We start from the raw sequence: 14,108 nt of genomic DNA on the forward strand, positions 1-14,108 counted from the left end.
AATTCTGCATGCTGTGATTGGCTAGCAAGTTGTCCTTCTGGTGCAAATCAGGGGAAGGAGCTACCAGGCGTCTTGCAGCAGACTTGAGTGTGCTGAGAAGCTGTTAGGGGGCTTCCAGAGGGATTTTCGAGCTTGTTAGGGCGCTCTGCCAGCTATGAGAGGCATTTTGGCACGCGGGTGAGCTGGGCCGCACAGAGACTCGACCAGGAGACTGGAACCAGGGCCTCAGGCGCGTTGGGTTTCGCACCCTGAACGTCGATGAGACATGTTCGACCAGAGTTTGTGGACACAAAAAATAAGCGCTTGTTTGAGAGAGTAAAACGTACTATGAGTAGGATGCAAGAGATGCAGAAGACTTGTATGAGAGAAGGAAAGGAAGAGACGACGAAAACAACGAAGATGAATAGATGGATGGATGAAAAGGACCAAAAACGACAAAAAGCTATGCCATCGCAACAGCTTGAACAGCTAGGCAAAAACCAGTTGGCTCATTAGATGTCGGCGTCTGTGCCGTGACCCGAAGCAGGCACAATGCTCTCGGCGATCGCCCGGCTCTGTTGATTGTCGATGCGCTGACTAGCTGGCCATGCCTTGTTCTGCCCATCCAGCCGGCGATCCTCGACTTGCGGTGTTTACTGCTGTTGATTCCGGCCCTCTCGCTGATCTCTGACCGATGGTTTTGGGTCGCCAGGATCTATATCACGCACCTGGGATGATGTAGCTATCTCGGAAGAAATGGGGAAATAACGGGAGACTGGTCCTCCCAAACATTATGCATTGCTTGGACTCTCAATCTCAACTCTTGAACTGATAAAGACAGGGACAGATCAATTAATGGTGGACATCCTATGTCCTATGATTGCCGCTGAGCCTCTGCCTTGCCGTCTCTATACAGCGATTCCATGAACCAGTACGACATATGTATGTGCGGCGTTTATGCGGAGAGCCGAGGAGCCAGTTTTCCTTTCTTCCTGTCACTGCGTGCATTTTTCGTTTATTTACTTTTTATTCTGACTAAAGTCTCCCCCACATCCTCCGCGTCCGTTCCTCTACGGCTGTCGTATCGTCTTCGGTTTGTGTGGACCAGACAAGTGCGCCAGCACGAAACTACTTTTTTTTTTTTTTTTTTTTTTTTTTTTTTTTCATTCTCACTTTTCCGTCTTAGGATTTCTCAGTTACTCAATTATGTCGTACCTTTGTTGCCTCACACAAAACATTGACATAAAACGTCCTCCGCCTGGTCCCCCTGGCCCGACACCCTGAAACAGTGTTTCCAATGTCTATCCAGCTTGTCTGTCAACCTCCCTCTTCTGTTGCTCTGATATCCCCCGTTTCTTTTTCTCCTTTTTCTTTTTTCTAGTCCTTTGCTTTTCATACAGTCGCCGTCTGTTCTTCTCACCGCTTCAAGTCATTTCTCCGACATGGTCGGTTGCCTGTTTCCATCTGTTTCCCCTTCTCCTCCACTTCTCATTGTACCCTGTCGTAATTTCTTTGGTGATGTCTTCTACGCTCTTTCACCACCAAACCTGGCTTGACCCACTTCCTCCACTCAACATTTGCTACGGACAGTGTCTGCCTCGTCTCCTCCTCATCAGTATCGTCGGTCCAACCCTGCGTCCCCGTCTTTGACGGGTCTCAGAAACTCAACTTGTCCACTCGTAATCATTCCTTTTAGTCTCCTTTTGTGTTTTCGTGTCATACCCATGTTTCGTCGATTCGGTCTGATGCAACAGAATTGTAAAGCCATCCACATGCTCGCTGCCGTCTTAGCCGTTGGCTTGTTCAAGAATAATGTTTATCGTATTCATCACTTACACCTCATATTTCATACGATGGGTGCGGCATGTTGCAGATGCAAGTGTTGGAATCGTATTGTCATTACCTCGTTGTCTACAAAGCAAGGCATACGCCTCTGAATTGGCAAGCAAGCACACTGTGTCCCCTGTTCGTCCGATGTGAGTATCCCCCAAAACCTCCATTGGAGATCCCAAGGCCTTTTCGTCGATCAACGTGATGATCCGCACATCCTGCAGTTTCATGCCATCACAATACTGACCGGGTTACATGACCAAAAACGAGAGATAGCTATGTACGCGGTGGCCTTCATAAGACAAACAAGCTTAATAAGTCCATAATCTAGCATTCTGTCCTGTGAAGAGAGAAACAAGGTAACAATACAAACAGCAAAGACACAGTCGCTAGCCCATAATCATATACTCACATCTTAAACGGCTCATCACAGTGCTCCGTACGGCAGCTGCCGTACTCATAGTAACAATATACACAGATTCATATGGGCTGCCCTTAACTCACTTTGATAACGACAAGAAACAAAACCGAATCGTGACCCTCACAACTCGCCAACCTTGCTCGAGGAAATCTTGGCAGCGAGCAAATCCAGCCACGCCGCAAGCCTGTATCCGGCCCGTGCCACTTGGATCTCGACGACCGGTGCCGCGTCGTCGTAGTAACTGGAGCCAAGTTCCTGGCCCACGATCGCCTTGGGACCTTGGGGGAGGACTGCGGAGGGGGGGAAATGGAATGGTCAGCTAACATTTTTGCGAGGCTCATAAAGTACCATGAAACGTTTGCATCATCTTGTCGTGTCGAGACACTTACCGTGTGTGCAAACATATGCGTTGCTCTCGCGCGCCCAGGTGAGCACTGTGCCCTCCGTATCGGCGAGGCTGATGCCGTCCAGCCAGTTCTTGCTCTCCGCCACGAACTTGCCGCCGCGGATGTCCGCCACCAGTTGGTCCGCAAACTGCCGCGCCGCGCCGTAAGGCGAGCCCCGTACGCCGCCCACCAGCTTCTCGAGAATGCTGGTGTCCCACACGTGGTGCAAGTTCAAAAACTTATTATCGAACTTGACGTGGATGTCGTTGCCGCCCTTGGCCACGTCCTCCGTGTGCAGCGGCTGATGCAGGTCACCAACAAAGTGGACGACAAACTTGGCCGCTTGCTCGTGCTCCCAGGGCGGCAGCTGGCCGTCCGCGTCAATCAGCCGCGACGTGTAGTTCTGGAGCGCTGAAATCACGCAGCCCTCCTTCTTACAGTCGCGCTGCATGATCACGTCACAGCTGGACGGAGGGTCGTCCTTGGCGTCGATGAAGTGGAACGGCCCCGTGAAGCGGCCCCATTTGGTATACCGGATGCTGTCAGCCCACGTCGCCACGTTGGCTAGGTAGTCTGACGACTCGTTGCGCAGCAGCGTCTGGAAGTACGTCGCCGTCTCATCCTTGACAAAGGCACTGGCCACGTACGCGATTGTGATGTGCCCGAAGCCTGGGTGGAATGGTTAGGGCAAAGCAGATTCATGACCTGTATGTATGGTGTGTACATAGAAGGGGAGGCATTATCGACAGCAATCCATGCTGCATCGCAGAAGATGCCGTCAAATACATCTCTCTTCCAATACTCTTTTCGTTTCTTACCTCCCCAAGCTGCCACGCTGGGCAGCACCGTGGCGCACGCCACTAGAGGCACAGCGAACTTCATGATTTGAGGAATAAAGATGCGTTACGGTTGAGCTGGAGCAAGATCGGTGTGTCGTCGGACTGTTTGCGAGTACTACTTCTGTATGCAGTTTTCGAATCGACGCTCGAATGCGATCTAAGGTTGTAGACGAGGGTGAAAGGTGGAGATCCGATATGCAGGGAAAAGTCAAGACGATCGGCGAGACACAAAGAGGTTGAGCGCGTAGCACGTTGGGCGTGCTCTTTTTGTATTGCGTTTCTGGCGAGCTCCTGCTTCTTATAATGCGTCCGTCAAGTCGTTGTGTCTGTTGAAAGCTCCCTTCGCAAAACCAACAAATGCTCCTGTCTCCAGCTCCGAAAGGTAGGGCTGAATTGCTTGAGCTTGTCACAGAAGCTGGTCGTCCGTTGCTGTATGACTGGTTGCTGCTTGCTCTTGCCCTGAGTTGCTAGAGGAACAACACCTGTGGCTGCAGCCAACTGCAGCCACTGCGCTCCAAATAGGTCGCACTGGGCGAATGGGAGGCGAGGCTAAGGCACGTGCGGAAAATGGATCAGGCACACTGTGCTCTTGCCTGCAAAATGCGTGTGTCTCGTGTACTCCGTACTGTTTCAGGGGATCCGAAAATAGCCGCCGTTTTAATCCAAATAGATTGCCTTGGGCAGGATGTGGCTGGCTGAGGCCGCAGAGTCAAAATCTTATGTCTTAAGAAGCACGTCTCGTGAGCTATGATCGAAATCCTCGCGTCTGGCACGGGACAGAATCGATTGTTGGATCCTATGCTGTCATATTCGTCGTTCGGTTCTTCCCGTGGCGTCGCATAGTGCGTAGATGCGACAACCACTGTGTCTTTCTGTACTGTTGAGCTTGATTGGAACTAGCCCCAATTAGGAAACTTCAAGTCCGCTAAGGAGGAGGCGAACACCTGCGGTCCTGCCATGTTGGGCATTTCCTGCCTCTGCCGCTGTCATATGGCGTAGCTCGTTTCTTATCTTTGCCTTGTCTCTGTGCCATTTTGGCGCGCGATAACACTGCATCGCCACCAGCCCGCTTTTCTCCTCTTCTTTCTCAGCTTTGACTTTCACGTCAAATTCGGAACATTGTCCAGCCACGTCTGGTCGCTGCACTTGTCTTTTTATTTTGTGTTACGCCTCTATCATCCCAGGAGCAAGAGCGACCGGGCTGCACCTGCCTTGAGACGCACAATCGCTCGTTCGCCCCTTCTTCTTCTGTCACCCGAACTCTAATGCCCGCGGTCTTATCTTCGACTTCGCATTTTCCTTCCCCTCTTTCGGCTCGATTCTTCCTCAAAACACGACAGTCGACACCAAAACTCATCTTCACGTCTGTTCACGCCCCCGCGATGGTGGTGTTTCGCGTATCAGCAGCTGCGACGCTCGCTGCTCGGTCAGTCGCAGTCGCTGCTGCGGCGCTCCAGTCAAAAACCAGTTCTCCTGAACCGACTATCCGGGAAGCACTCTCTGGCATATTTGGCAGCGTCAGCTTAACAGCATGGATATGTCTATTGGTAGGTGCTTTGAGTCTTTTGGTTTGCACGAAGATCAAATAGGCGACTCTACTAACGCGACGGACCGTAGCTACCCCAACTGATCCAGAACTACAAGAGCCAAAGCGCGGATGGCCTATCGATGGCATTCCTCTTTGTCTGGCTTCTTGGCGATGTCACCAACTTATCAGGCGCCCTCTGGACCGGCCTCGCACCAACAGCCGTTGCCCTTGCCTTCTACTTCTGCATTGCCGACATCGTCTTGATCACCCAGTGCCTCTACTACAACACAAAGTCCGCTCGTCGTGATCGGCTTCTTCGCCAGGGCCGCACACGGCGTCGGAGCTCGTCTACGGCCGTAGCGGGCCAAAGTGGTGACGACAACGTGAGCGAGGAGGTGATTCCCGAGGAGGGCGAGGAGGGCGAGGACGATAGTCCGCTTCTGGCCCGCCGCCGTAGCTCCAGCATCGGCCTGCCTGGCTCACACCGCCGTTACTCGACCCGCCGGTCCGAGTCCAGCCTGGATCCCCTGCGCCGCATCATTACCGGCGAAGATGAGACCCCCGACAGCAACCCGTGGCTGCATAACACGTTGAGCCTGGTGGCTGTGTGGATTGTGGGCGCGCTGGGCTACTTTGTGTCGTACCGCATGGGCGCATGGGATGCAACAGACCCTGTGGGTGGTGGCGGCGGCGATGCTGCCAACCCGGCGCCGTCCAAGGAAGACGACGTGTACGCCAAGATCGGCCTGGCGCTTGGCTACTGTAGCGCCGTGTTTTACCTGTGCGCTCGCATCCCGCAGATCTTGAAGAACTACCGCGAGAAGTCCTGTGAAGGTAAGCTGAAGGCATGAGACAGGGGTGTTGACTATTGGACTCAATTGGACAAATACACTTGACTAACGACTTGTGTATTGTAGGCCTGGCGCTGCTCTTCTTCCTTTTGTCCCTGACAGGAAACTTCACCTACGGAGCCAGCTTGGTGGCCTACTCCCAAGACGGCAAGTACCTCCTCAACGCGCTGCCGTGGCTTCTGGGCTCGCTCGGTACCATTGTCGAGGACCTCATAATATTCTTCCAGTTCCGCCTCTATTCGCCGAAACGCAACACCATCAAGCCCGCCGCTGGCTCGTCTGTCAACGGCTCGGCAACATCTTACGGCACGGTTTAGTCAGGATGGATAGTCGACTGCCCCTGCCACTGCTACCTTCTATTACCTGCTTTTCATCTCGCCGTCCGCTGTTTACACTCGACGCCCGAACTCGAAACATTTGCTTTTCACCGTCCCTAGTCGGGACCTGTGATCTGCACTGCATATATCATTTGTGTACATTTATGAACTGGCGTTTCTTGTTTATGTTTCCAGTCCTATGCTTCTTTGGTAATGGCGAACATATTTTCTTTTGGCATAGTTATTGGCATAGTCTTTTGCAGAATTTTCTGGCATACACCATACCTTCTTGGCATACCTTTTTGGCATATTTTTTGTGTTTATTGGTCAGCCCATTGGCCAGACGTACAGGCGATCTCTCAGGACATTCGGACGCTTGAATTGACCGTTTTCATGAAACCGTTTCCCAACAGCATACACAGCCAGCATCATCGTCGGACCTGCAAAAGATGTGTGCCGACTTTCAATGTGCGGGCAAATCCCTTCCCCGTATGAAAGGTACCTAGTTCCACACCAAAATCATTTGCAAATAACAAGTACCGAACTAAGTAAAAAACTAACAAGTGGGTTAGCCAATCATATCGCGCTGACAGACCTTTGTCAGCCGAAACTCGCCCATCAAATGTGATTGTCAGCATCAAGTAATTGCTGCAAAGTGACAGCCAAATTTACAACGACCGCTTAGCCAACGCACAGTTCTGTGGGAATTGACGGCGGGCCCTGAATTGTCATGCTCAACAAATGGAATAACATGGTGTTTCGGCGACCCGCGGTTTGGTGGATTCCACGCCATTCCAGCCACTTGTCGCCTGGTCTTCGACTAGCTACGCACAGCATCGTATAGTTATGCTTTTTGCTTACAGAGACTTACAGAAGCTTAAATGGAGCAGCCCATGATTGGTGGTGATGACCACCAAATGCGCAATTCAGCATCGCCGATGAAACGAATGATGCCGAGCAGCTTCTCGACGTATCTTCACGGGATGGACATATCTATATAAGGACGCTTCGCCTTCCGAGTTGTTGAGTTTTGTTATTTTCTCAATCTCGTCATCAGAATTGCAATCAACCAAGCAATTGGGGAAAACAGTATCAACAGCTAGCAACTCACACACAGCCCACATCAACCTCGCCCCGAAAGGCAGATCAACCAAATCTTCTAAACAACACGGCCAACATCCCGGCAAACACCCCCACCTCTGCCTCTCTATCCCCGTCTGCCTCAAAAATGACAGATATGTCCGCCAAGACTGCTGCCTCTACTGTCGCCAAGGCGGCGGCCGCTGCTCACCGTCTGCCCCATGCCACCATCAAGCCGCATCGGTCCTCTACCCGCGGCCATTCCAACCATGGCTGGCTTAACACATACCACTCCTTCTCCTTTGCCGACTGGTACAACCCCAAGTTTCAAAGCTTCGGATCTTTGCGCGTGCTGAACGAGGACCGGGTCCAGCCCGAGTCGGGCTTCCCCACGCACCCGCACCGCGACTTTGAGATTTTCAGCTATGGCATCTCCGGTGAGCTGACACACCGCGACTCCATGGTCCGCAGCGGCCACGAGGACGGTGTCAACGCGAAGCAGTTCTATCGCGTGAAGCGCGGTGACGTGCAGTTCACCACGGGCGGCACGGGCATTGCACACAGCGAGTTTAACGAGCACAAGACAGATCCCGTCCACTTTTTGCAGATCTGGGCTGTCCCATGGAAGCGCGGCCTGCCTCCGAACTACCACACTGCCAACTTCAACGACGAGTCTAAGCGCGCTGCCGCTGAGAAGGGTGCGTTTGTGCCCATCCTGAGCCCGCTCGCTGCCGGCCCGGACGCGACGGCTGCCGAGGAGGCCGCCGCCGTGCCCAAGATACCCGGTACCATCCCAATCCACGCCGACTTTGGTATGGGGGCAACTCTGCTGGCGCCCCAGAAGACGGCTACTTGGACGGTCGGTCTGGGCCAACCTGGCGCTGTGACGGAGGCCAACAAGCGCAAGGTGTTTGTGCATCTACCCATGACGACCAAGCACAAGGCCAACGGCGGTCCGGGCGCACGCATTCGCCTAGACGGCCGTGAAGACGCCATCCTGGACGAGGGTGATGGTGCCTTTGTCGATTTTGTCAACGCCGGCGACAAGTTGACGGTTGAGAGCATCGGCGCGGCCGATGCCGAGGTTGTTGTCCTGGACACGGCGTGAAGGGTGGGGGATAAAATCCAGGCAAAACTTAATCAGATATAAGAGCACTATTTCATGTATAGCCGCTGTAGTCGATAGGTGACGATCTTTGGTCATATATTCATGTTTTTTATAGCGATATCCAAATTCTTCACATTTCTTTTATCATATTGAACGGCCAAGTGATTGTTATTTAGGGAGGAAAGAAGTGAACTTTACTAGTCTACGTCCTTACCGTAGGAACAATCGCATAGTATTTTTAAATGCCACTGACGTTAAAATCCGGCTGCATCAAAACTGTGACTGCCCGTCACATGGCTTGCGACACCAAGAAGTCGTCAGTCGACAAAAGCAACCGGACCCATAGATGTGCTTGGCAGACCGCGATGGGGCATGGGAGGCGGTGCGTAGGACTTGGAGCCCGTCTCCCGTCGCAACTTTGACGGCGGTGACAATCTCATCGGCCCACTATAGCAGGACCTACCACAGCTAACGGGAGGAAGCACAAGCACAGGTGTTGGAAACATCATGTTGGATGTGACGCAGTTAAAGACTGTGTCGACCTGGAAATCGAGACACGGTTGTGGTAGACGGACGGCCTTGGTGTAGGCTCCGATGTGGTCATCGTCCACGATATCGAGCGTCCAATCGACGAGAAAACGATTTGGAGACCTTCGATGGCCGTTGTCAGGTTGTTTCGACGATACGGGTGAAGGGGAAGAAGAAAGAAGCGGAGTTGAGGAGGGAGAGTCCGGACGTGAGTGAGATGAAAGATACCGCCAGAGTAGGGCCGTTCCGCCACGGACGAGCCGAGCAACACGTGTAAAGAAACTGGTGACGCAGGTCCGGAACTTGCCGCTATTCTTGCGAAACGGTGGAAACGAGTGAAACTGGACGATGAGAGTGGGGTCGGAGGTAGACGAGGATGTCGTCTGCGAGGAGCCATATCCAATAGAAAACGCGTGTCGTTGCTGCCGGCGCCGGCGCCGAGAGTGGAGGTTGCGAAAAGTGTCCTTGGGGACGTCTTCAAATGGGAGCGGTTGCCGCGACGCACGGAGCGACTGCGGTGAGTTATTGGAGAGCTCGAAAAAGGGAATGATGGGTGAGGTGGGAGTTGAACAAGCCATGGTTGAGTATCAAAAAAGGAGAAAAAGAAAGGAACGAAATGAACTGAAAACCGCGCAAACAGACGATCAAAAAACATTGACGAAAATTCTGACAAAATGTGAAACAGAACGCTGCAAAAATGAAATAGTAACCGAGCAAAAGGGACTGGCTAGAAGATGTCAAACAAAAGAAGACGAAAGTAAGGACCAAAAAAAAAATGCTTGACGAAGCTACGCGACGGCTTGGCCGCTGTGCTTGTGTTTTGCGGTGACCGCGATGTTGTTATCCGCGAGATCCAAAAGAGAGAAAACGCAGAAGGTCTTGATTGGGAAAAGTGATGTTTATATATCCCAAGTAGACTATTGCTATTGCTTCTCTGTGCATTGTTCATGGAAGATGTGCGTGTTTTTGTTTGTTCACGTTGCTGGCTCCTTTGTAGCCTCAACAAAGGGGTTGAGAGTACAAACCTGATTTTGTCGTCGTGCCAACAAAGACAGGTAAGCTATGGATAGGGTCGGTTGTAGGACAACAAAGGTAGCTCGGTTGCTGTATTGTCTTTTTCTTTCTTCCTTTTCTGCTGTTACTCTTCAACTCTCGTTTGTACATCGCTCACGATGCTGCTCGATTTTGAAGCTTGTCGCCGTTGGTGGACTTGCTCACGTGCGCAACTCGGAGCTACATGGCCTCTTGCTCTGCAATAGCATAGCTTCAAAGAAGAAAGTCGTCGCAAAGTCAAGAAGCCCTCAGTTTCTTGTTTACCTTGTCGTCGGGTCCCGCGATGAAAACACGTCTTGGCATCAATAGTGACGACCAGTCGTTCCTTCCCTTTTTGTCAACTCAGCACACCTTCCATTTTCTACAACTCACAAATTTATATGAAAATTCCTCCAAGAAAACCAATCGCCTCGCAAAATATGTCTTCCCTTCGTTCCCTGCTCTCTCTCTCTCCTGTCTCCCCCAGCAACCCTCAGCCTCTGCTTTTCATCCTCAGCGTCGTCTTTTAGCAGCTTGTCCGCTTCTTCCGGCCGACTCCTGTTTCTCTTTTGCTCTTTCTTCTTCTTTTCTTTTCGTGGAATACAGACCCTGTACTCACATTTCGCTCGTTTTCACCCTTTCACATTCCACTGACGTTCACTTTGTCACTATCGACAAACGCTGCAAAACATGCACGCAACCAAGCTTCTTCTCGCTGCCGGCGCCGGGGCGCCGGCTCTCGGCATGGCGAATGGTCAGAAACCTGGTGTGACAGTGTACTTCGTACGTACAAGATACAGTAGTCTCGTCTGCTCACTTTTCAGTGCCTGTTTGTCTAACAGGTCGCCTTTTCTCGCTCCATTGTACAGGGCCGATCTGGGACAGACACGCTCGGCAGAATCTGTGATGCTGGAGGATTCGACACGGTTGTCCTCGCGTATGTGACGGCGTCGTCTGAGGCAGACTCGGCAACAAACTACCCGGCAATCAACTTTGGTAACAATTGTGACTTTAGTTACGACTGGGTAGACAACAAGCCCTCGCGGCAGCTATCGGACTGTACCCAGCTGGGCATGGACATTCTCCACTGCCAAAACCTGAGCAAGAAAGTGCTCCTCTCGGTTAGCGGCCCCTGGGTCCAGGACCTGGCCAATGATTATGAGGTCACGACTGCCGCGGGCGGTGCATATTTTGCCAAGTTTCTCTGGAAGGCCTTTGGGCCATATGATGAGACGTGGAGAGGAGCACGTCCTTTCGATCTGGATGATAGTGGCACGCACACCGTGCTAGACGGCTTTGACTTTGATATCGACGTCCAGTTCGTGCAGCCGGACGGTTACACTACGCTGCTCAACCGACTTCGCTGGTACATGGATGACCACAACGCTGTGACGAAAGGCCGCACCATGATCATGACTGGTGCACCGCGTTGTCCAATGGCGGACGGTTATTCGCAGATCAAAGACCTGATTTCGACGGTCGTATTCGACAAACTCTGGATCCAGTTCTTTGGCAACGACCTGTGCCCGGCTGGCAGCTCTGGATTTTACTATGAAGCATGGGAACAGCTTGTGGGCAACAGCATGAGCAAAGATGCTCTGCTGTACGTTGGACTCCCACCTGTTAACGACGTCATTGGCTACATGAATGATGAGCAGGCCATTGCTCTGGCCGATAAGCTCAAGGGCCGTGCGAGCTTCGGCGGTATGATGGTGCACGGAGTCGAGCTTGCAAAATCCAACTCTCTGAAGGACGGCACGCCTCTGTACCAGGCACTGTACGAACACCTCCAGCAGGACAAAGAGGACGCCGCGATGGATTTGAACATCTCAAGCCAGACAACAACGCACGTTCCCGTCGATGTGGTGACCAAGACGGCGAGTGTCACGGTGGCCTTCACCAAGACGATATTTGCAACTGCGTTTTCTTCGTCCCCGCCGTCTGCTGCCAATTCGACCAGCGTGCTCGGTACGGGGACCGTGGGGACGGTCTTTGTGACGGCTTCGTGCTTGCCGTCTGGCACGGTGCCGGGCACAGCGCTCAGCGACAGCCTACCGAGCGGCACACGGACGGCCGCCACTCACAGCTATTCGTACTCTGTGACGAGTGCAGGCACGTCGACGGCGATTACTGAGCCGGCAATGGCCGTGGCAATGGCAGCTTTGGTCTCGGTAGCTATCGTGTACCTGACATAGAACTGACCCAAGGCTGGCTTGGAGGTGATCAGCGAATCTAAGTACAGAGACAGTTGATATATTTGCTGTGTTGGGAGTGGATATTCGAGGAATCTCGAAAAATGTCTTGACGAGTACGGCATATCTTAACGGCCAATGTATGGGGTAGTTTCATAAACTTCGCGACGATTTCACAGTTTCATTTCTTGTACGACTTAACAAATGAAGTACTGAGATGTGAACGTGAGCTGAACCAGCCGTAGGAACTGTGGCTGAGCAACTTTATCTTGGGATTGCTTCTGGAACATCAGAAACTTAAAACGACCGGGGGACGAGGAGGAGTGTTCTACCCTGGCCGCTTGTCTCCTCCGTTTGAGCACGGCGTATCAGAAGAGGTTTGCCGCTCTTGTGTTCGTTTCCTCGTTTCTTATGCGAGCCCGGTCTAGAGAGCAAACTACAACGTAGAATGAAAAGCTTGAACGAAGTGTATCGCAGACTGAAAACAACGGGTGAGATACATTGAGATTTCCCTAACAAGTGGAGCCGTGGGATTCTGTAACGTGTTTTGGGCGGACCAGAGGAGACCAGAAACTGCATCGTAGATCGCAGAGAAGCAAACACACGTTCTCAGCAGGCAGAGCTACATTTGAATTATGACAAGGTCAAGCGAAGAAAGACGGAAATCGATACCCCTCTTGACCGGGTCTGTTGTCGTTTGTGTGAAGAACTGCAGATGCGATCATTGGAGTTTAAAATTGCCGTGCGCGTCGATAGTTTTCACTCCTGTTCCTTCGTTCCCCAAATCTGTGACTTGACCAGGGCCAGACAGGGCACGGCATCCTTGTCCAGGCCAAATATTCTGACGCTGGTCTACCTGGTGCGGAAAAGAGATGAAAAGGAGAGTAAAGCGGGCCAGATCAATGGGACGTCCATGAGCCACCAGCACTTTGCAGGGCCTGACAAAGGCCATTGTTGGGTTATGGGGTTTCGTGATACACTCAGCAATGAGGCAATTGGCGATCGGGAGCATGAACAGTGAGCAAGAGCTGGCCCGACCCTCACCCGCTCTGCCGCTCTTGCCCTTTGTAGCCAATGCACCCTTGGCGATTTCCCAACGGTATCGCGTCGAGCATCACAATACTGTTCACCTTTTGCCCTGTCCTTCCAACAACAGACAATGGATTCGTACGTTGTACTTATCGGTTTCCTTTTTGTGGCTTGCCGTTTTTTATCTCAGTTAATCTTGAGTTGGGCGCATATCTTGTGTAGAAACGGGATTGCTTTGAAGAGCAACAGCCGGTCCTTCTACTTTGGGACAAGGCCGTGGGGATTGATTGTACTGTCGCAATCTTAATGAAGATTCGAGAGTGAGAGCGGCATAGCCTCGATAAACCAAGGCCAAGAGCCATCTCTGTCGTCTTTCGGTTGGTTTAGTGGGAAACGAGGCTGTCACTTATGTGCTGTCAGGTTTCCCAGGTCTGGCACGATCAAGACGTCCCCCGATGAAAGAAAGCGAAGGCAGCTGAATACACAAAAGATTGCGATGGTTCGTTCTTTCCTGTTTTACCTCTGTGGCTTCGTCATGACCAGTTTGCGGCGGCCTCCTTTGTTGGCTAACTGTCGGGTTGCACCTTCTTCTGTTTGCCACGGTTAAAGCTCTGCATTTCGGAAAGCGCTCCCTGGCAATGCCCACCAAAGGAAGGACCGGTTCGCTTCACCCGCATCTGCGAATCGCCATCTACACCACTCGTCTCTGGGCCTGGCCAGGCCTTACATTCCACGAAAGTGTTTTCAATATGTCGTGCTCCGGACAGTGTATTTTCTTCATTTTTTCGGCGTCCAGCGTCTTCACTCGTCCGATCTCATTACTGAGTAAAGCCAGCTAGCTACAACTAGCCCATCCTTGGCCAATCTCCCGCCCCTTGTCTCTCTCCTCATTCCTAGTCTCTTCTACGACGTATTCGATTGACTTGGAAGACTTGCAGAACCTTGCCATCTATTGTCCGTCCTGCCAAAAAGAGTGGACGAAGGCCTC

The 14,108-nt window shown here is 52.1% G+C and overlaps 5 protein-coding genes across 5 annotated transcripts; 3 read left to right on the forward strand and 2 right to left on the reverse strand.

The window, feature by feature from the left end:
* Nucleotides 1-2,350: 2,350 nt before the first annotated feature.
* SPBR_06018 (uncharacterized protein) lies at nucleotides 2,351-3,498 on the reverse strand (the record flags this gene model as incomplete). Its single annotated transcript, XM_040764280.1, has 3 exons — nucleotides 2,351-2,520; nucleotides 2,620-3,285; nucleotides 3,435-3,498. The coding sequence occupies 3 exons, from the start codon at nucleotides 3,496-3,498 to the stop codon at nucleotides 2,351-2,353; spliced, it is 900 nt and encodes a 299-aa protein (XP_040622644.1).
* A 1,339-nt stretch (nucleotides 3,499-4,837) lies between these two features.
* SPBR_05950 (vacuolar membrane pq loop repeat protein) lies at nucleotides 4,838-6,151 on the forward strand (the record flags this gene model as incomplete). The annotated part of the gene is made up of 3 exons (XM_040764213.1): nucleotides 4,838-5,002; nucleotides 5,073-5,817; nucleotides 5,937-6,151. 3 exons carry the CDS (start codon nucleotides 4,838-4,840, stop codon nucleotides 6,149-6,151), a joined length of 1,125 nt encoding a protein of 374 aa, XP_040622645.1.
* A 1,228-nt stretch (nucleotides 6,152-7,379) lies between these two features.
* Nucleotides 7,380-8,339, forward strand: SPBR_06096 (pirin domain protein; the record flags this gene model as incomplete). Its single annotated transcript, XM_040764358.1, has 1 exon — nucleotides 7,380-8,339. The coding sequence occupies one exon, from the start codon at nucleotides 7,380-7,382 to the stop codon at nucleotides 8,337-8,339; it is 960 nt and encodes a 319-aa protein (XP_040622646.1).
* Nucleotides 8,340-8,656: 317 nt separating this feature from the next.
* Nucleotides 8,657-9,445, reverse strand: SPBR_09221 (uncharacterized protein; the record flags this gene model as incomplete). The annotated part of the gene is made up of 1 exon (XM_040767347.1): nucleotides 8,657-9,445. The coding sequence occupies one exon, from the start codon at nucleotides 9,443-9,445 to the stop codon at nucleotides 8,657-8,659; it is 789 nt and encodes a 262-aa protein (XP_040622647.1).
* Nucleotides 9,446-10,589: 1,144 nt separating this feature from the next.
* On the forward strand, nucleotides 10,590-12,094 carry SPBR_05895 (uncharacterized protein; the record flags this gene model as incomplete). Its single annotated transcript, XM_040764158.1, has 2 exons — nucleotides 10,590-10,682; nucleotides 10,769-12,094. The coding sequence occupies 2 exons, from the start codon at nucleotides 10,590-10,592 to the stop codon at nucleotides 12,092-12,094; spliced, it is 1,419 nt and encodes a 472-aa protein (XP_040622648.1).
* Nucleotides 12,095-14,108: the final 2,014 nt, after the last annotated feature.

The sequence above is a fragment of the Sporothrix brasiliensis genome, assembly GCF_000820605.1.
Source record: "Sporothrix brasiliensis 5110 chromosome Unknown Cont15, whole genome shotgun sequence".
In the NCBI taxonomy this organism is placed as follows: domain Eukaryota; kingdom Fungi; phylum Ascomycota; class Sordariomycetes; order Ophiostomatales; family Ophiostomataceae; genus Sporothrix; species Sporothrix brasiliensis.